This window comes from Equus caballus, chromosome 20, assembly GCF_041296265.1.
Source record: "Equus caballus isolate H_3958 breed thoroughbred chromosome 20, TB-T2T, whole genome shotgun sequence".
NCBI classification, from domain to species: domain Eukaryota; kingdom Metazoa; phylum Chordata; class Mammalia; order Perissodactyla; family Equidae; genus Equus; species Equus caballus.
The window spans coordinates 27,353,224-27,376,620 of NC_091703.1; the positions used below are offsets into that span (position 1 = coordinate 27,353,224).

General features: G+C 34.5%; 1 protein-coding gene and 1 non-coding gene across 2 annotated transcripts; both read left to right on the forward strand.

The window, feature by feature from the left end:
* The first annotated feature begins 4,206 nt into the window (after nt 1–4,206).
* Nucleotides 4,207–4,316, forward strand: LOC111769377 (U6 spliceosomal RNA). Its single transcript, XR_002802368.1, has one exon. It is a non-coding gene; the product is annotated as a U6 spliceosomal RNA (small nuclear RNA).
* A 946-nt stretch (nt 4,317–5,262) lies between these two features.
* On the forward strand, nt 5,263–6,216 carry OR2M20 (olfactory receptor family 2 subfamily M member 20). The gene is given in 1 exon segment (NM_001391235.1): nt 5,263–6,216. A coding segment is annotated over 1 exon segment (954 nt).
* Nucleotides 6,217–23,397: the final 17,181 nt, after the last annotated feature.

The following is a 23,397-nucleotide window of genomic DNA, read 5'->3' on the forward strand; positions in this document are numbered from 1 at the left end:
CTATTTTTCTTAAAATTTATGCTTATTTAATCAGCTTCATCAGCACATTTGTCCTTTTTTTCCTCCTTTCTCCCATTTTCCTTTAACATATACGTATATTTAATATATATTTGGAATGGGCCTTCTTGTAAGTAGGAATGAAGGTAATCTCAGTATAATTCTGTACTCTAAAAATTAAGTATAGCTTTATAGTGCTTTATGATGCAGTGTTTTAAACAACCAGTGACACTAGTGAAACTCAAGCCTTTGATTCATAATTATATAGTGTGAAACATTTTGTGAGAATTTGGATGTGGATTTTCTTTTATGAGGAAGAATTTACAATACTTTACAAAAGGTTGAACTAATGAAATTTAAGTTTTGAGTGTATTAATGCATATAAGCCCTTTGTATTATTATTTCCATAACTAAAGGCAGCCTAAGGTGTTTTTAAAAATTATTTAATCACAATCTTATTGGCCACTAATATTTTGCAAAATATAGTTTTGCAGGTGATAATACTGAGATTTTTTAATCTGCTATTTCTTTAAACTCTCTAGTAAATTTAAAGATAACTTTTTAATCACAAATTCTCATTACAATTGGGAGGAATTCAGACACACTACTTGTTCTCAGGGATAGAGACACACACACACACAAATACAGGTACATTCCCTGAATTAAATAATCCTTGGAAGAGTCTGTTAAATAATCTCTTTGTATGATTTTGTAAAGGCACGTCAACTGCCTTTTTGCCTTATTTCAGTGTTTTCAATACTGTTACCTAACAAAATATTTCAAGGTCAGTAAATATGCCAGCTTGAGTTAGGTACAAGTTTCCCATGGATAATTAAACTGTATTTAGTAAGCAGAGTACATCCTTGAACATGTTGAACGTTAAGTTGGAGTTTCTGGAGTTTTTGAAGTACAATGATGGTCATTAATATATACTTGTAGGATTGTAGCCGCCCCTGACACAGGAAGGGTTAATAATCACTGGAAAAAGCTTGCCAACAAACTGTGACCCGGAGGTGAGAAGGCCGGCTAGCCAATGACGGGTAAGACCCCCTGGAGGGGCAACCTAAGCCAGGTGGCGGCCGCCCGGGGGCACAGATGGAGAAACGATATCGATATCAGGAGCAGGAGGGACCGTTGCCTAAGAGACCTTGCCTGCTCCGAGATAAAAATATAGGAGCACAGCAATAACATGATAATATCAAAACAGAGGCCAAGGGAGGGCTCCTTGAGAAATCACTAAGAATTCTTGGCATTCGCTAATTACTTCATCCAGAACACCTGTGTATGTTTAACAGATGTAAGCTATATATGTATTGAAACACTGGTTATAATAAACTCAGAGTGGCCATCAGCCCTCTCCACATCTATCCTGATGTGTACATTGGATTGTGACACCGACAAGGATGAGCTGAAAATTTAAGAAACTTTAGAAATAAAGCTTAATTAGCTGGTATAATATGTAGCAATATATGGAGATTAGGTTGTTATTATGGAAATAAGAACAGACATATTTGTATGATGACAGAGTTAGTTTTAAGAAGAAATTTGTATGACTGTGTGACTGGATCTTTGGGAGTAAAAAAAGAAGTGCTTTATGATTACTGAGATGTACAGCTAAAGAATTGAGAAAGACTGTGGATATAAGTATTTTGGAAATACAGAATGAGCAAATGGGTGAGGACATCTTCAAGGAAGTATTTATTTTCTCATGGAGATGAGAGCATATGTGTGCGTATACCTATGCCTAACACATATACATATGTAATAATTATTACAATGCAATTTGATGAGTGCTATTGTAGAGGTATGTTTAAAAAGTTATGGGAGTGCTTCCAACTCAAGAATATTGAGGAGTATATGTAGCAATAAATAAGGACAATGATTATAGGAGAAGAGATGATCAGTAAACTAAATATTACACGGGATACGTGGAAAGATCAAAACACATGGATATCTGCTGAATAAACAAACCAGAGATTTATGCAGTCATGAATTACACACAAAGGCCCTATGTGAAAAAACATTAACTGAAGATCTGTTCAAAAAATGCTGTTCCAGTAATCCCCACCACTATTGTCTCTGGTTCTCACTCCCCATGCAGAGTAATTGGCGGCAAGGTGCATACCTGGAAGCAAAACAAATGAGAGTACTGCTCTCTGGGGACAGCAACCAAATTGACTGAGAGGATAAAGGCTTTTCCTGGTGTGTTGGTCCCCCCACATACACCTCTTATTTTGGTATTCAGAAAGTCCCATTTGAAGAGTGAGCTCTTAAAACTCCCAAATCCAACTCTCTCATTTTAAGCGTTTACATTTCAGCTACCCCTTCAGGGTAGAGGCCTGTAGAGGAATCAGTCCTATCTCTACCAAAAAAAGAGGAATTTGTGCTCCTAATATTTGTATGCTCTTAAAATTACAAAATTGCATTGGTGTTAAAATATTTAAATCAATAGACAAGCATGATATGATCTTTCAAAAAGACGTTTTAATAAATACTATCAACAGGGACAATATTTGGTTATGGAAGGGATGGTGAAGGAACACAGTGAGAGATATGGGGACTCATAGTTCTCCCTTATGAATGCAATAAAAAAGCAATCGAATTTTAATGATATTTTACAAATTTCTAAAGAGAGATAATAGAAGAAACGGACATGAAAAATACTATAATTATTCAAAATTTATGAAGAAAATGGTATAAGATATAGAGAGCTATTTCAAGGCATAAATTCTTAACTTTCATGTCAGATATGGTCTTCACAAAATAGAGGAAAAAAACATATTATTATGACTGTAACCAGCAGGTAAAATAATAAATTATTAAAAACTAGTTGCCTCTGGGGAATAAGATAGAAGTGAAGATTTCACATTTTAATATGCATATTTTATTATAATTATAGACTTTAAAATTTAAAACAAGTAATGTGGGGAAAAGCAAAAAACCACTACAAGATTGCTGAATTAGCCTGATTAAAAAAAGAATTTCAAATTTGCATTCTAACTGATGGTTTTAATATGAGAAGTCCTTATATTTTGATAACACTTTGCCAAATAAACATGCTTATTTCTCTAACCATTTACTTAGAAAATAATTTTGCATAGATATATAAAAGTAAAATTCTTGTCAGCTAATGCTATCATTAGTAAATAGGGATGTTGACTATTGGCTGCTTCCAAATAATCCTCTAAACAGGAGAAAAGTTTTATTTAAGTATTGGCTGAATGAAGGAATTTAGTTAAGAGTGGTCTTAATTTGTCTATTTTATTGCAATTATCTGCATAGTTAGTTTCATTTGAATTTTATTAAGCATGACATACTATTATAAAATTGAGGTATTATTAGGCTACAAGTAAATGTACTGTTATGTTATTATTATAGAGGGTCTGTCTCTAAAACCCAATGTATTCCAGAAAAAATAAAAGACTAAATGTGGATGTTATTAGTCTTCTAAATTAGTTTTGCCTAAATAGACTGGACCACAGCATATGATAGGCCTTCTTAGTCTCCTACTACAATCCACACACCCAAATCACTAATTTCACCACAAATTTTTGAGGGAAGGGCAATCTAGTGTGGAGAAGCAATCTCCAGAGGGGGAAAAATGAGAGTAGGAGAAAACAGGATAGATACTGTTTGCATACGATTTGTAGAGTGCAATCATGGGTCACCTGCCACAGCCCACCTTCACAGCAGGAGAAGCAGGTACCTCTGGAATGATAGAGTTGTATAAGCCTTCTGCCAAGGGAGGGATGGGAGCTAGGGCAGCTCCAGTCCTGGTTGGGCTTCAAACTTGTACACCTTTGAGGGCACTTTTAAGAAAAAAAAACCAAACACACAATTATGAATACAGAACTGCTAAGTCCTGGTAATGGACTTTAGCTTCAGGTAAATCCTCCGTTGGATGGGGATGAAAAAACAGAGAGATGTGAAAATAAGGGGATTTAAAAACATACTACCTCTTTCCCAGAAAATTTTGTCATAATGGGGCTGCAGTATAGAAGCTAGAGACCACAGGAGCAGTGAAAGCTGGCTTCAACAGCATTTGGGAGTAAAAGCATGAAACCTGTTCAATCTTTAAACACAGTTGGATTGAGTCAGTGGTGGGCAGAATGAAAGAATATGCTTCCTTTAACGACAAAAGAAATTATGTCATGCAGTTGGCTGGGTTCCTCTTCATTGATGTTTCAACAACATAAAAAGGCGTCTCTGGTGCTCGCTTTGGCAGCACATATACTAAAAATTGGAACGATAAAGAGAAGATTAGCATGGCCCCCGCGCAAGGATGACACGCGCAAGTTCGTGAAGCATTCCATAAAAAAAAAAGTCTCTGTCCAGTTCGCTTGTGTCTAATCCTCTGTATAGTAACTACATTTTCCCCTAAGTACTAAAAGCTGGCCCTGGCTCACTCTTACACTGATAGAGATATACCAAGATGTTTATTTTGCTCCATTTGGTGCTGATGAACGAAATTCAGCAGAAGCACAGGGTATATGGCATGTCGATACGTTCCTATACCTTCTTAAAGGTTCTTCATTTTTGTGGGTGTGAAAAGAAAGAAATCTTAAAATACTGCCCTTCTCAAGCTGAGACATAAATGATAATTTTATTGTTTTACTTCTTCATCCATGATTGAATCATCTAGTCATAATGTATGAATTACTTGCAATTATTTCACACTTATTCTGAACTGGAGGTTCATCATCTATGTAACTGTATAACCAGTAACCATGTTTGGTCTTTAAGTTTGGTGCACAAATGAATTATATAAATGTCTATGTTAATGTATCTTGGAAACAGCAGATTATTAATCATAGTTATTTTATTTTACTATATAGGCAATGACATTCAAAACGCTCTGTTCCTCTGTTACAGAATTTGTTACATACTGACGTATGATAAATTTATTTATGGTTATATTCTTAGCTAATACTAGGTAATATGGTCTTTGAGGACTCAGATTATCAGTCCAGATGCTGTGATATCTTGTTTAACAACCACAACAACTCAGTTAAAATGTTATTTCTCCTTTGTAAAGGAAGTAAGTTAAGCACATAGAAATAATTTGTCAGGGGATATGCAAGTTTGTAGTGATGGAGCTTGAATGTGATTAATGCTACCTGACTGCACAGTCTCTGTTCATTCCTTTACACAGTCCTGGCCATATCATGCATGTTGGTACCAGAGCACCATACATAGAATAGACAGTAAATAGATACCAAACACTACCAAGATGTTTAACTTTATAACTTCTTGTGGTTCTAGATAATGAAACTATTCATCATGGAATGGGAGAATCAGACATCTGGCTCTGACTTCATCCTGATGGGAATCTTCAGTCACACTCCCACTCATATCTTCCTCTTCTCTTTGGTCCTGGGCATCTTCACAGTGGCACTTTTGGCAAACACTGTCATGATTCTCCTCATCTACCTGGATACCCGACTCCACACCCCAATGTACTTCCTCCTCAGCCAACTCTCCCTCATGGATCTCATGCTCATCTGCACCACTGTACCCAAAATGGCCTGCAACTACTTGTCTGGCAGGCAGTCCATTTCTGTAGCAGGATGTGAAGCCCAGATATTCTTCTATGTGTCTCTCTTTGGTGCTGAATGCTTCCTACTGGCTGTCATGGCCTATGACCGCTATGTTGCCATTTGCTACCCTCTTCAGTACCACAATCTCATGAACCAAAAAGTCTGTGGACTCATGGTTGCTTCTTCATGGATCCTTGGTTCCTTTGATGGGATTGTTGATGTAACCACTACCTTGTCCTTTTCATATTGTGGCTCTCGAAAAATACCCCAGTTTTTCTGTGATGTGTCTGCGCTCCTAAGTCTCTCATGCACTGACACTTTCACATTTGAAACACTTGTTTTTATCTGTTGTGTTTTAATGCTTCTCTTCCCTTTGTTACTCATTGTTATCTCCTATGCTCGTGTAATCATGGCTGTCATTCGCATGAGTTCTGAGGAGGGTCGGCACAAGGCTTTCATGACCTGTACTTCACACCTTCTTGTTGTCGGGATGTATTACGGAGCAGGTATTTTCATATATATGCGGCCCACTTCTAATCGTTCCCCAACCCAGGACAAGATGGTGTCGTCCTTCTACACTATTCTCACCCCTATGCTGAATCCCCTTATCTACAGCTTCCGCAACAAAGACGTGGCCAAAGCATTCAGTAAGGTCCTAGGGAAGGGGAAATCTAGGGAATAAATTGGATAATGGTCAACAAGGGTCTTTTTCCTCTCATAACTCCTCTCTCTCAATCTGACACACTCATTTATTTAGAAACATGTTTTAGCTACACATGTATAGACCATTTTCCTAAGATATTTATATGCGTCAGAGTTGATAGACTCTTGGTTGATAGACTCTGGGTACACATCCAGTCTATTGATATATTTTGAATTTATTGTATTTGTTTTGGTTTTAAGTATAAATCAATTAAATTTCTTAAAGAGTGAAAAATTAAATCAATAAGCAAGTATACCCTGGTTACAGAACTAAGTAGCAAATAAAACTGTATTAAATGCTTTCCCTTATTTTGAAAGCCCAGAGTCTTATTGAACTGCTTATATTGTGTCTTATGTCCTAATACTACACCTGCCTAATTCCTTTTGTTATTGGTTCACTCAAAATAAATATCCAAACCAGAGTCACAGATACTTTCTCATTTACCAAAATGTTTATTCTATATTGAATGCTTCTTATATTGACAGAGGAAGGAGTTTTGCTCTTTTTTTTTTTTCTGCAAAGTGACTCCCTTGATGTGCTGAGTGTGTTTATATACTTGCAGATTCTCTTTTGGTGTCAAATCCAAAAATTCATTGCCATGGCTGATGTTTAGTAGCTTTGGCCTATGTTTTCTTCTAAGAGTTTTACGGTTTCAGGTCTTACGTTCAAGTCGAATCCATTTTGAATCAATTTTTGCTTGTGGTGTAAGATGGTGATCGTTTCATTCTTTTGCATGTGGCTGTCCAGTTTTCCCAACACCTTTTATTGAAGAGTCTGTCCTTTCCCTATTGTATAGTCTTGGTTTCTCTGTTGTAAATTAATTGAACATATATGTATGGGTTTATTTCTGGGCTCTGTATTCTGTTCCATTGATCTATGTGTCTGTTTTTATGCCATGCCATACTGTTTTGATTACTATAGCTTTCTAATATACTTTAAAATCATCACACCAAAACAGTATGGTGTAATGCCTTGGGCTTTGTTCTTCTTTCTCAAGATTGCTTTGACCATTCAGGTTCTTTTGTGGTTCCAAGGAAATTTTAGGAATTTTTAAAAATTTTATTGTGGTCATATGGTTTATAAAATTGTGTAATTTCAGGTGTACATGATTATATATCATTTTCTTTATAGGCTGCATTATGCTCACCACCAATAGTCTAGTTTTTATCTGTCACCGTACATATGTGCCCTTTTACCCCTTTAGCCCAGCCCCCCCAACATCTTCCTTTCTGATAAGCACTAATCTGTTCTCTTTATCTATGTGTTTGTTTATCTTCCACTTATGAGTGAAATCATACTGTGTTTATCTTTCTCTGTCTGGCTTATTTCACTTAATATAATACCTTCAAGCTCCATCCATGTTACTGCAAATGGGATGATTTTGTCTTTTTTTATGGCTGAGTAGTATTTCACTGTATATACATACCAAGTCTTCTTTATCCATTTATCAGTTGGTGGGCACTTTGGTTGCTTCCACATCTTGGCTGTTGTGAATGATGCTGCAATGTACTTAAGGGTGCATTAATCTCTTTGTATTGTTGATTTCATGTTCTTTGGGTAAATAGCCAGTAGTGGGATAGTGGGATTGTAGGATATTTTTATTTCTAATCTTTTGAGAAATCTCCATACTGTTTTCCATAGTGGTTGCACCAGATTGTGCTCCCACCAGCAATGTATGAGGGTTCCCTTTTCTCCAATCCACTCCAACATTTATTTCTTGTCTTGTTAATTATAGCCATTCTGAGAGGAGTAAGGTGATATCTCATTGTAGTTTTGGTTTGCATTTCTCTAATAATTAGTATGCTGAGCACTTTTTCATGTGCCTCTTGGTCATCTGTATATCTTCTTTGGAAAAATATTTATTCATATCCTCTTCGCATTTTTTGATCAGGTTGTTAGTTTTTTTGGTGTTGAGTTGTATGAGTTCTTTATATACTTTGGAAATTAGCCCCTTGTCAGATATATGATTTGAAAATATTTTGTGCCAGTTAATGGGCTGTTTTTTTGTTTTGTTCATGGTTTCCTTTGCCTTGCATATGTTTTTTGACATAGTCCCATTCATTTATTTTTTCTTTTGTTTCCCTTGCCTGAGGAGACATAATATTCAAAGTGATACTACTAAAACCTACATCAAAGAGCATACTGGCTACGTTTTGCTCCAGCAGTTTTATGGCCACGGGTCTTACATTCAAGTCTTTAATCCACTTTGAGTTAATTATTGTCTATTGTGTAAGATAATGGTCTACTTTCAATCTTTCACAGAAATTTTTTTTATATTTCTGTGAAACATGCTATTGGAATTTAAACAGGGATTGCATTGAATCTGTAGATTGCTTTGTATAGTATCGACATTTAACCAATATTAATTCTTCCAATCCATGAGCACAGAAAATCTTTCTATTCATTTGTGTCTTCTTCAATTTCTTTCATCAATGTCTTATAGTTTTTAATGAAGGGATCTTTCACTTTGGTTAAATTTATTCCTAGTCATGTTATTCTTTTTGATGCAATTGTAAATAGAATCTTCTTTATTTCTCTTTCTGATAGTTTGTTATTAGTGTACAGAAATACAACAACTTTCTGTATATTGGTTTTGTATTCTTCAACTTTTCTGAATTCATTTATTAGCTCTAACAGTTTTTTAGTGAAGTCTTTAAGATTTTCTGCATATAATATAATGTTACTGCAAATAGCGACAATTTTACTTCTTCCTTTCCAAATTGGATGCCTTTTATTTCTTTTTCTTGCCTCATTTCTATGGCTAAAACTTCCAATACTCTGCCAAATATAGTGGAAAGAGTGGGCATCCTAGTCTTGTTCCTGATCTTAGAGGAAAAGTTTTCAGCTTTTTATTGTTGAATATGTTGTTAGCTGTGGGCTTCTCATATACGGCTTTTTATTGTGTTGAGTTACTTTCCCTCTATACCAACTCTGTTGAGAGTTTTTATCAGATGTTGAATTTTGTCAAATGTTTTTTCTACATCTATTGAGTTTTTACCCTTCATTTTGTTAATGTGGTGTTTCACTTTGACTGACTTGAAGATGTTAAACCATCCTTGAATCCCTGGAATAAAACCCACTAGATCATGGTATATGATTCTTTCAAAGTATTCTTGAATTCAGTCTGCAAATATTTTGTTGACCAAAAAATAGTTCTTTCCAGAGAGCTTTTCTAATTTGATTTTTTAAGTTCAAAAGTGATCAGATTATGTTTTTTAAAACTTTCTTATTTTTGTTTTTCTCTCTCTTTTTCTCTTGGTACATCTTACTGACATATAATATGCTATCAATGGAAATATAGCATTGTTTTAGATTGTTATATTCAGATCATGGGAGTTTGCTTTTGCTTAAGAAAAAATATCATAAAGAATTAATTACAGCTTATATGTTAATTGGTTGCTACAGCCTGTAGATTTTCTTGGTGTTATTATAGTCTTAGTTATTCTGAAGATCATAAGAATATTTGGAACTTTGGATACATGTAAGCAAAAGTTTCAATTGTGTACCTCTGAGGTGCTAAAGGAACCATGTATGTTTGAATGGAAGATTGCCTGGCTGCGTATGCTGAAGAAACTCAGTGCTCTGAAAGCTATTGGGATTCCATTTCTTAAGAAGGATAAGGAAAGTGGGGAAGAGGATGGTGGCACTATTCATCTCACATCTAATCTGATATCATAGTATCTACCATTATTTGAGTGAAACTGTATCTTGTACATATTAAATGTTGAGTCATGAACTGTATAAACTCACTGAACACACTTCATGATGAGATAAGGCAATAGGCCTCAGGGAAACTTCATTAAGTGTGTCCCAATCAGTTTCAGGACCTACTGCTTCATCCTCATCAAAGAAACATTCTTAATGACACTGAAGGTCCTAAATGCACATCTAATTTGTTTCACAACGTGTGGGTATTCTGCCAAGTGTGAGCAATTGAACCATAAAGAATAATCAGAGGGTCACCAATGTTCCACTGATAACCTGTGTGGAGTCCAGTATCCTTGTTCACAGACCCAGATGTTAAACACATCCAGGTTTACAAAGGAAAAGGAAGAAACTTGGGAGAATATTGGTGTCTAGAGTAGTTCAATTCTGCTCAACTACACTTTTCCCTGCTCTTCTTCCTGGGTAGGAGTGCTGGTACCAATGGATCAAGAATAGGAATATGAAACGCATATGGTGAGAGTATAGAGATCTTTAGGTGTGAATGAGGAAAGGGTTAAATATCTCTTTTTCAATATAAGTAGTGAAGGACAATAGGTCATGCCAAGAACAGTTCCTCTAGAGAAGATATTAGGTGGACAGGTTAGTCCAGGCATAGCTCTAAATTATCAGGGGACACTTTGCCTTTCCTCTCATTCTGGTTTATTGGGCTTCTGTGCCACGAAAATTAACTATATAGAGTTGAGATTTGTGCAGGAAAGGGCAGAGAGAACCCTCAGCCAACATTTTGTGTTATGTGACAGTTATACGATCATGCTGTCTAACCCATCTCTACAAGAATGAAATTGAAATGGAGGAGGGGGCCTGGAATATAAAAATCATAAACGAGTATTTACCTGAGAATGGTTTAAATACATTTTTTTCAAGCCTCTCTGGTTTGAGGAAGGGGTGTCCCATTCATTTGTGATCTTTAGTGTCAGGATAAATATCATCTCCACTAAGATAAAACAAATGTGCAAAATATTAGAATCCTCAGAATCCGTTCAGCTAACTTACAATTTTAAAGTAGAATATTCCACTATGTTTACTATGCTACTATAACATATTAAAACTGAAAAAGACCTCCATACCCACCTGGAACCCAGTGTAGTTATTGGTGTCCAGAGATAAGAAAAGATTTTATCATCGTCGCAGATTTTTGCATTGTACAGACTCATCAAAGAGAGCTTAAAAATTTTAGGAAACTAACACAATAAATGTGCAAGGCTGGGGAGGACCAAATACACAATGAAATTTGATTGTTACTACAGTGATCACTTTTTTTCTAGTCCAATATAGTATTTCTTATAGATTTATATTTGAACTTGCAAATTTTACCAGTTCTTTGAAAAAGGTTCTGCATTGCCATCTCTAAATATATCACGAGATTGGTAACATATATGATAAGTCTTTTAGATTTCAACATGTCTGGAAGTCAAGTTACAATTTAAAATTGATTCTGAGTTTTTTTATTCTAATGTTCTCTAACATCAGTTGGGGTGATCATCATCTCAGATCGCTGGAAACTTGGAGCACTTTGTTCCACGCTCAGTGGTACTATCAGAAAAACAGTGTTGAGGGACTCATTAAATGAGGTATCTCATGGGAGCTGAAAACTTTTAATAAGCATGGCAAAGTTGAAGACCCAGGGAGTCTAGTTAAAAACTACCTAGTTGGAAAAGTATAAAACTTTATGTGGTTTTAGGGACATAGGGCAATGTACCAACTAGGGGAAAGTGGAAATTTTCATGATTAGCAAACTCAAAAGGCCAAAGCTGTTTGGTGACCTTGGTGACAGCTGACAGATAATTAGGTCTAATAGTGGTAAATAGGCATCCATCAAAATGATATGAAAAACCTGTTAACATATAACCATTTCATGCTAATTAATACAATTAGTAGAGCATGTGCTAGGCTTGTTATGACATAAATGTCTCCTATAGGCCAAATCTGTTTAAAGTTAAAATAATATCTCTACAAATTTATGTACATCTGGAATTAAAAACACTTTTTCTGATGAATCCAGGATGTTTTACATAGAAAATAATCTAGTAATCAGCTTTATAGTTAGATCATAAGAGATCATTTATTCTGTCAACTGATTTTATGTTAGACTCTATTGTATTCAATATTTAGACTACTCACTGTATTCAAACTAGGATTTTTCTCTTTTTAAAAGCCAAGTAACCAACTCTACATGATTTCGGTAGTCAATTGAACCATCAAATCAAGTTTTATTGAGGCACTAAGTAAATAAAATAATAAATAAAAATAAAATAGAATTTTATTCCTGGAATTAATTTATTTTATTGTTTTTATTACTGTATAATATTTTAATGATACATGGTACAAAGTGAGTGATAGAATAAATATGCAGATATCCAATTTAAAAGTTTATTGCATCTTAACTTTATGACTTTATTTCTTTTCCTGTTTTTAATGAAAATAAATTCTACCTAGAGTTGATTCCCTCTGTGTAACTTCCCACAATCATACCACTCACTTCTTATTTTTCTTTTCTTAATCAGACAGTTGAATTTGTGATTATTATTCCTGGGTATGCTATTACAGTAGTCCCCACGTTAAATGCAGGGGATACATTCTAAGACCTCCAGTGGATGCCTGAAACTGAAAATAGTACTTAACTCTACATATACTATGTTTTTTCCTATACATACATACCTATGATAAAGTTTAATTTATAAATTAGACACAGTAGGAGATTAACACAATAACGACTAATAAAATACAGTCATGCTCTGAATAATGACATTTCGGTCAATGATGGTCGTCTCATAAGATTAGCACCATATAGCACAGATGTGTAGTAGGGTATACCATCCAAATTTGTGTAAGAACACTGTGATATTCCCACAATGACAAAATTGCCTAGTTATGCATTTCTCAGATCATATCCATGTCATTAAGTGATGCATGACAGTAGAACAATTATAGCAATATACTGTAATAACAGTTATGTGAATGTGGTCTCTCTCTCTCAGAATATCTTATTGTACTGTGCTCACTCTTCTTCTTGTGGTGATGTGAGATGAGACAACACCTATGTGATGAGATGAAGTGAGGTGAATGATTTAGTGTTAGGCTACTATGGTCCTTCTGAAGACAGGTTAGAAGGAGAATCATTGAGTCAAGACAAGGTAGATGGCTGGATGTCAGGAGCAGATGATGTCGACAGTTATTTGGATACTAGCACTGTGATATTGTAACAGTCAATCTGATAACTGAGATGGCTACTAAGTGACTAACGAGCCAGGTAGTGTATACAGCATGGATATGCTGGACAAAGGGATGATTCATGCTCCAGGTGGGACAAAGTGGGACAGTGTGAGATTTCATCACACTACGCAGAAAGGTGCACAATTTAAAACTTCAGAATTGTTTATCTCTGGGGAAACCAAGGATAAGAGGAAATAATGTATATTTTTCTGAATATGTATGCATTCATAAAACTTATATAATGTCATTAGGAAGATATTTATACTCGATACATGAGATATTCTACTCTTCAAATAATTCTTCAATTTGCATCTTTCATACACTGTTTTTTGAAATTAACCTATGTCGATATAAGTCAAGTTATTCATGTGAACTTTTAAACATTTGTAGAATATTTCCCTGTATAAATATAACATCAACTTATTTATCCATGCCCCTATTGATAGAAATTTGGGCTGATATATGTTATATATCAATGGGTAAATAAGCATTGCAATGAATACTTACCCATCTCTAGCTGACTGTTGTTTTAATAGTGAGGTTGAACATCTAAGTTTATTACCCCCTCGTGTTTCTCTTTTAGCACATTGCTTTTATATTTCTGGCATCTTTGTCTGGTGTATCAGAATGCTATTTACTTTTATGTACAGATTATGCTCACATCCAGCAACAACAATGATTTTCTGAAGACATTATGTTGAAATTGTATTACCTGAAAATAATGTCAATTTTATCTCTTCATTTTTAATCATTTTGATTTTTAATTTGTCTTTGTTTTTGTCTCTTTGCATCACCAGAATTTCTAGGACAATGTATGAATAGTAGTGGTAATAGTTATTATCTTTGCTCATTCCTGATTTTGAGTAAAATATTTAAAATGTCTCACAATGAATTTTGAGGTTTGTAATGAGATCTTCCTGGATGCCCCTCATTAAGACAATTTTCTTATTCTTGGATTGCTAAAGGTTTTTATCATTGTACAGTGTTAAATTTAGTTGAACTTTTTGATAATGCTGGTTTTTTCAATTGAATTTGATAGTACAGCCCAATATACTTATTGGTATGTTCCTATTTATGAGATTAACCCCATTCAATCATGAAATTGGATATATGTATGTGAATATTGCTATACTAAACTGGATAATAATTTATTTAGGATTTTTTCAAATTTATACATAATGAGGTCTTCCATACTTTTATTTCTACTACTACATTTGCCCAGCTTTGATATCTCAACTTTCCTAGATTATAAATGAGTTGGGTAAAAGACTCTAGATCATTGTTGGTTGTGGTTGGTTGATATCTCATTCTCTGAAACAGTTTGGTGTAACAGGAATTATCTGTTAAAGATTTGTAATAACTCACCCATATAATCTTATGTGCCTCGAGTGTATTATACTTGAATACCTGGATTAATTGATTTCTGTAATAATTATTTGTTTATTCATGATTTTATTTATTCTCAAGTTGATGTTTCTAATCTTTACTGTCTAGAAAATTCTTTTCTTTCCCTAAAATTCCAAACTTATTGGAAACATTTGTTTTCTTGTTATTTTTCTCTTATGAAATAATTTTAAAGCCGTTCCAAGGATCATAATTATTTCCCACATGTTGAAATGTACTTGCATTGTTCCCTTCTACAATTCTTACTTCTTTTAACTCATGAGTTTCCTAGAAGTACATTCTAAAATTCCAGACACATGTGGTTTTATTACTTACGTTTACCATTACTATTTAATGTGATTTTAACTGCCAAGATTCACAGCAAATAGGAGCTTTCCACTCAGGTGAGTAAAATGAAAACTTAGGCTTTGAAAAAAAAGGGCCAAGAATAAAAATTAATTAAGGCAGCAAAGAAAAGTGCTCAAGAAGCTTTTAGAAAGTACTATTTGAGCACTGGAGGGAATTAATTCAGGAAGTATCAGAACTCATGAGTGAGAATAAAAGTTTGAAGATAATCCACATGTGGGATGATGGCTGAAGGGGAGACTAAGCTTCCTTGAGTGTGACTGCAAAGGTTTTTTGTCCATTGGTGCTGTTTTGGTGCTGCTCCAATAAATGCTTACTCCATAGAAGCTGCTGGGAATGAGCTTTTAAAAATGTAAAATCACATGTGTGAATGGGAATTAACATCATGGATCTGGAGGCTGACTCCTTGGGTGCAAATCCTTGTTCTGTCATCTACTAGTTTTATAAATTTAGGCAATGTATTAACTTCACTGTATCTCAGTTTCTTTTTCTATAAAGTTGAAATAGTAATCATACCTGCCTCATAGTGTTGTTCTAAGGATTGAATATTTATTATTCAATTTTCCCACTAGCCTCATTATAGTTCTGATGACTTGGGTGAGTTTTTTTTCTCCTGTTTGTTCATAAGGAGAAGTATTTTCTCATCTTTTTTATGGGATATGATCAAAAGAGAATAAAGAATGTGGACAATAAACCCATATCACTCTTTGGAAGGACCTTACAAGACTAGGTGGGATGCCACCTCCCTAGTGGGTGGAAAAATATGAGGTTTACATTTGAAAAATTGAACCACTCAGAATTTTTAAATATTCTCAAAATCACACTTGTAGTTTCCTAGTAGGCTTTTACCAATTTCCTTATTTAAACTATCTCATATTTATTTTGAAAATTTCAGTTGTATTTCTCAATATAAAATCAATGCATAGTTGACCCTAAATTTGTCAAACTCTAAATGAATAAAGAAATAGAAAAAAAGGCAAAAGCAGTCATCCTTGAACAGAGAATATGAACACCCATTCATAATATTTAGGTGAATTTTCTTGTCATTTTTGATAAAGAATTTTACTGATTTAAAATAACAAGAATAGTTTACATCCTTGTTTTAAATTTATATAAATACCTAAACATATTTTTCAAACACTTTAAAAATACCTTTTTAAAATAATCACAGAGCCAAGAAAGAAAATAAAAGTCCCATAATGTTAAACTTTAATTATCTAAGTAATTAAAGTTACAAACTCACGCACACACACTTCCTTCTAATCCTTCTTCTTAAGGATTAACCAGTATTCTTTGCTGGGACTGAGAAATACATATCACTCCTCATTCCAAGAGTGTTGCTATATAGGCCCACAAGAAACTATAAGTCCTGGGTCTAGCCAAAGTCAATGCTTAGCACAACTTCCAGGAAATGAAAATAGAGTTTCCATTGAAATAAATTATGTAAGCCTGACAGTGTATCTCCTCTTTCAGATACAGATGGTCCCTGACTTAGATGGCTCTATTTTAGGACTTTTTGACTTTATCATGGTGCAAAAGTAATATATATTCAGTAGAAACTATACTTTGAATTTTGGTCTTTTCCTGGACTAGTAATATGCTGTACTGTTACTCTCTCATGATACTGGGCAGTGGCAGTGATCAGCAGCTCTCAGCCAGCCATGCGGTCAGGAGGGTAAGCAGCCAATACATTTACGACCATTCTGCACCCGTATGATCATTCTGTTTTTCACTTTCAGTACAGTATTCAATAAATTACATGAGATATTCAACACTTTGTTATAAAATAGGCTTTTGTTAGATGATTTTGTACAACTATAGGCTAAAATAAGTGTTCTGAGCACACTTAAGGTAGGACAGGCTAAACTATGATTTTGGGTAGGTTAGATTTATTAAATGCATTTTTTGACTTACAGTATTTTCAATTTACAATACATTTATTAGAAGGTAACCCCATTATAAAATCGAGGAAGATGGGTAATGTGGTATACAGCAAGGGATAATTGAAGTGAAAGTACTGGAAATATGCCCAGAAGCTATGCTTTGAAGTTGTCCCATTAGCACAGGAAAGATCAGGAGTAAAGGACAGAGAAGATGGTATGATGCAGAGAAAAATCTTGTCAGCATTTAAAAGAGGAACCAGAGAAATAATGCATGAGGATAAGCATTATTGCCTGTGTGAGGGCACAGCTATTGATTTGTTATTGCACTTTTCCAAAAATACATGACTACACATCTATTCCTTTCACAACCATACCCACACAGGCACACACAGGACGTCTGCACACAGAACATATTCATAGCACTGCAGGCTAGAGTTGGAATGATTTTTATTTCATATTTGTTTTGACAAAGGGCAAATCACTTACAGAAAAGGTAATGAGCATATGTATAGACAGTATATACCTTATCAGAATGTGAGATATGGGGTATGTATGTGAATGCGTGTTCGTGTGTAAATAACCCTCTGGGAAACTTTCTTAGGAGAACACAGTATCAGTTAAGTTTCAATGGGTTGCTGATGCTTCATAGGTACATTTGAAAATGAATAGGATTTCAAGAGGTAGAGATGGGCAGAAGATACTCCAGAAACAGAGAAAGTTGAGGAGTGTTACACAAACTAAAGAGTTCAGAGTGTGTCTAGTAAACATGGGAAATGTAGCATATCTGGAGTATCAGAAATACACTTATATGAGGGAACAAGAATGGAAATATGTCTTGGGACCAGACTTTAAATTCCAGTGTGGGTCACCAGCCTTAGACAAGAAGCCTCCACCAGATTATATTCTATTAAAAATTCAGAGCTGTAAGAGAAATGATTCAAATCACCAACATCCAAATATTTGGATATTCATCTTAGAATTAACTGGGATGGGTTGAGTATATCTAAATATGTTACTAACCAAAGAAATGCAACATATTTCTGCCAGAGTTTGTGAGAAAAAGTGTGCAGACAAGGAGCATAACAAGGGTGAATTTTACCAACAGAATACAATGAATTCTTATTGAGGGTACATTAGGGTAACTATACTCAAAACAACAAATGAGAAGAATCTCTTTTTTCTGAAGAATGTGGCTATGAGAAGGAGGGATAACATATATGTGAAACAGCTAAAAAAGGACGAAATTTTGTAAATAAAATCAGTTCAGTTAGTCAGTTGGATGCAATCCTAGTCTTCAAGCAGCGCTGACACCTTTGAATAAGAAAATTAAAAAAAATGTTTGGATAGACTAACTCTCCTTAGAGTGTAGACTTCATTCTGAGAAAAGTTATTTGAAAAAAATCATGGAATTTAATACTTATTGGCTAACTAAGCATTGCTTTGAAATACTTTGGACCATGGGGAGCATCATCTGTAAGAAATGAGGAAGCAGCTTAAGAATTAAGTCCGTTCAGATTTTTCTTATTTCCTTAAGAAAACGACTTGACTTATTGCTAACTAGGAGTCTTCAGTCTGAGTCATAGATAATTACATTTACTTATAATGTAGAAATGATGAGTTTTGTAGAGTCATTATGAATAGTGCCAGAAGAATTTTCAACATTAAGATAATTTTTATGGTACTTATTTTAATTTGTTTCCTAAAACATACACAACAAAACTCATCACTGTAACATCAAGAAAGGATGTTTTATAAAATATCTTTTTTTTTTTTTTAAAAGATGGGCACCTGAGCTAACATCTGTTTCCAATTCTTTGTTTTCTTCTTCTTCTCCTCAAAGCCTCCCAGTACATAGTTGTATATTCTAGTTGTAGGTCCCCTTGGTTGTGCTGTGTAGGATGCAGCCTCAGCATGGCCTGATGAGCAGTGATGCCATGTCTGTGCCCAGGATCCAAACCCGTGAAACCCCAGACTGTCAAAGCAGAGTGCACAAACTTAACCACTTGGTCACTGGGCTGGCCTCTATAAAATATCTGGATTTCTTTGTTATGCTAATGTAAATTAATATCACCTTTAGAGATTACTAACTCAGTGTCTCAGAGAAATATGGATGTGCAGGTAACATAAATGTGAACAGAATAAGCCAAAACACGAAAACAAAACTGTGGGTCCAATCAGGCTTGTGGACCAGCAGTTTGAAATATTTAAATTGCTGCCTGGATTTTACATCTTTACAAATGGTTCAGCTAAACTGAAAATTGCTTTAATCACATATAGCCCTTTCAAATGATTCCTTTTGAAGTTTATAGATGATCCTAAAGCAACAAGACTTAACAATGTTTAATTATTTTGAAATGCTGAATTCTCATGTAATGTAGGATGGTTTGAATTACACAGTGTTATTTTAAACAGTGAATTATACATCAATGAAATTATGCTGGAACATATTTTGATCTTTAAAGGTTTCTTTCTCAATCTAAAGCAATATACTCACAAACATTTAAATCTTCAAGCTTTCTGTAACATATGGATTAGTTTATTAAATAACAAGATGTTCAACTGTGGGAAGTGGTTGCTTCAAATGCAGATGCCCCAAACCCTGAGTCCACTTCCTTAAATTTATTGACTTACAAAACAGTACTTTATCTTCCTAAATAGATTGCTATGCCTTTACCAGTAACCCGGTGGTACAAAATGGAGAGAAAAATCCTTGAACATCGTGATTGCAAATCACTAAGGACAAAGGAGGAACGTGCTAGGGGGCCGGTTCTCTCATTTCAGTCTCCTGGACTTGCCTTGTTAAAAACAATATTTTAAAATTTTTAATTTTATTTAGGTCATACTGGTTTATAACATTATATAAATTTCAGGTGTACATCATTATATTTTGACTTCTGGATAGACAGCATTGTGTTCACCTCCAGACGTGTAGTTTCCATCCATCACCAAACCTATGTGCCCCTTCATCCCTTTTGCCCTCCCCCAACCCCTTTTCCTTCTGGTAACAACCAATCTGTTCTCTGTATCTGTTTGTTTATCTTCCACATATGAGTGATGTCGTATGGTAATTGTCCTTCTGGGTCTGACTGATTTCACTTAGCATAATACCCTCAAGGTCCACCTATGTTGTCACAAATGGCACAACTTCATCTTTTATTATGGATGAGTAGTATTCCATAATATATGTGTTATATATATATAATGTTATCCATATATAAAGAAAATATATTTTCTTTATCCATTCATCCGTTGATGGGTGCTGATGTTGCTTCGAAGCCTTAACTATTGTGAACAATGCTGCAATGAACATAGGGGTGCATATAACTTTTAAAATCAATGTTTTCGTGTTCTTTGGATAAACACTCAGAAGTGGAATAGCTGGATCATATGGTCTTTCTATTTTTAGTGTTTTGAGAAATCTTCATACTGCTTTCCATAGTGACTGTATCAGTTTGCATGCCCACTATCAGCGTGTAAGGGTTCCCCTGTCTCCACATCCTTTCCAACACTTATTTCTTGTCTTTTTAATAATAGCCATTCTGAGAGAAGTAAGGTTATTTCTCATTGTAGTTTTAATTTGCATTTCTCTAATAATTAGTTATGCTGAACACCTTTTCATGTACCTATTGGCCATGTGTATATCTTCTTTGGAAAAATGTCTGTTCATATCCTCTGCCCATTTTTTGGTTGGGTTGTTCATTTTTTTTGTTGTTGAGTTGTATAAGCTCTTTATATATTGGGATATTAACTCCTTATTGGATATGTGATTTGCAAATATCTTCTCTCAGTTGGTAAGTTATCTTTTCATTTTATTGATGATTTCCTTTTTCATGCAGAAACTTTTTAGTTTGATGTAGTCCCATTTGTTTATTTTTTCTTTTGTTTCCCTTGCCTAAGGAGACATGATATTCAAAGTGATACTACTAAGACCCACATCAAAGAGCATACTGCCTACGTTTTGTTCCATCTGTTTCATGGCTTCAGGTCTTACAGTCAAGTTTTTAATCCATTTTGAGTTAATCTTTGTGTATGGTCTATTTTCATTCTTTCGCATGTGGCTGTCCAGTTTTCCCAACGCCCTTTATTAAAGAGACTTTCCCTTTTCCATCGTATGTTCTTGGTTGCTTTGTCAAAGATTAGCTGTCCATATATGTGTGGGTTGATTTCTGGGCTCTCAATTCTGTTGCATTGATTTCACGTCTGCTTTTGTGCCAGTCCCATGCTCTTTCGATTACTATAGGTTTGTAGCATATCTTTAAATCAGGGTGATATCTCTAGCTTTGTTCTTTTTTTCTCAGGATTGCTCCAGCTATTTAGGGTCTTTTGTTGCTCCATACAACTTTTAGGATTTTTCCTCTATTTCTGTGAGAAATGTGATTGGTTCTGATTGGGATCCCACTGACTCTGTAGACTACTTTAGGTAGCATGGACATTTTAACTATGTTTATTCTTTCAATCCATGAGCATGGGATATCTTTCCATTTCTTTAGGTCTTCTTCAATTTCTCTCAATAATGTCTTACAGTTTTCAGTGTATAGGTCTTAAACCTCCTTGATTAAATTTATTCCTAGTTATTTTATTCTTCTTATTGCAATTGTAAGTGTGATTGTTTTCTTGATTTCTCTTTCTGCTAGTTTGTTGTTAGTATATAGAAATATGACCGATTTTTGTAGGTTGATTCTGTACCCTGCAACTTTATTGTATTTATTAATTGTTTCTAATTGTTTTGTGGTGGATTCTTAAAGGTTTTCTATATATAGAATCATGTCTTATGCAAATAGTGACAGTTTTACTCCGTCCTTCCAATTTGGATCACTTTTATTTCTTTTTCTTGCCTAATTGGTCTGGCTAAGACTTCCAATACTACGTTGAATAAGAATGGTGAGAGTGGGCATTCTAGTCTTGTTCCTGTTCTTAGAGAAATAGCCTTCAGTCTTTCACCGCTGAGTATGATGTTGGCTGTGGGTTTGTTATATATGGCTTTTATTATGTTGAAGTACTTTCCTTCTATACCCATTTTATTGAGAGGTTTTTTTTTTTTATCATAAACGGATGTTGAATCTTGTAAAATGCTCTCTCTGCATCTATTGAGATGATTGTGTGATTTTTATGCTTCATTTTGTTAATATGATGTATTACATTGATTGATTTGCAAATATTGAAACATCCCTGTGTCCCTGGTATAAATCTCACTTGATCATGATGTATGATCCTTTTAATGTATTGCTGTATTTGATTTGCTAATATTTTGTTGAGGATTTTTGCATCTGTGTTCCTCAGCAATGTTAGTTTATAATTTTCCTTTTTTGTATTGTCCTTGTCTAGTTTTGGTATCAGGATAATGTTAGCCTCATAAAATGAATTAGGAAGCATGTCATCCTCTTCAATTTTTTGGAAGAATTTGAGAAAGAACGATATTAAATCTTCTTTGAATGTTTGGTAGAATTCACCAGAGAAGCTGTCTGGTCCTGGACTTTTGTTTTTTTGGATATTTTGATTACTTTTTCAGTCTCTACTCACGATTTGTTTCTTCAGAGTCTCTATTTCTTCTTGATTCAATTTTAAGAGGCTGTATGATTTTAAGAATTTGTTCATTTCTTCTAGGTGATTCAACTTCTTGGTGTATAGCTTTTCATGCTATTCTTTTATAATCCCTCGTATTTCTGTTGGATCTGTTGTAATTTCTCCTCTTTCATTTCTGATTTTATTTACTTTTGAGTCTTCTCTTTTTTCCCTTAGTGAGTCTAGCTAAAAGTTTGTCAATTTTGTTCATCTTTTCAAAGAACCACCTCTCAGTTTCATTGATCATTTCTATTGTCTTTTAGTCTCTATTTCATTTATTTCCACTCTGATTTTTCTTATTTCCATCCTTCTACTGACTTTGGGCTTTGTTCTATTTCTGGTTCTTTTATGTGTAGTGGTCAATTGTTTATTTGAGACTTTCCTTGTTTCTTGCGGTAGGCTTGCATTGCTATATGGTTTCCTCTTCATACCCCTTTTGCTGCATCCTATAAGTTTTGTCATATTGTGTTTTTATTTGCATTTGTATTCAGGTATTTTTTTGATTTATCCTTTGATTTCTTCATTGATTCAATAGTTGTTCAGTGGAGTGTTGTTTAGTCTCCACATATCTGTGACTTTTCCAGCTTTTTTCTTGTAGTTGATTTCTAGTTTCATACCATTGTGGTTGGAAAAGTTTCTTGACATGATTTCTATCTTCTTAAATTATTTAGGCTTGCTTTTTCCCCCAACATATGGTGTATCTTCTAGAATGTTCCATGAGCACTTGAAAACAATGTGTATTCTGTTTTTGGATGGAATGTTCTATATATATCTATTAAGTCCACCTGTTCTAGTTTTTCATTTAAGGCCACTGTTTCCTTGTCGACGTTCTGTCTGAGTGATCTATTCATTGACTTAAGCGGGGTGTTAAAGTCCCCTAGTATTATTGTGTTGCTGTCAATTTCTCCCTTTAAGACTGTTAATAGTTGTTTTATATACTTTGGTGCTTCTATGTTAGATGAATATATATTAATAAGTGTTACGTCTTCTTGGTGGAATGTCCCTTTTATCGTAATATAATGTCCCT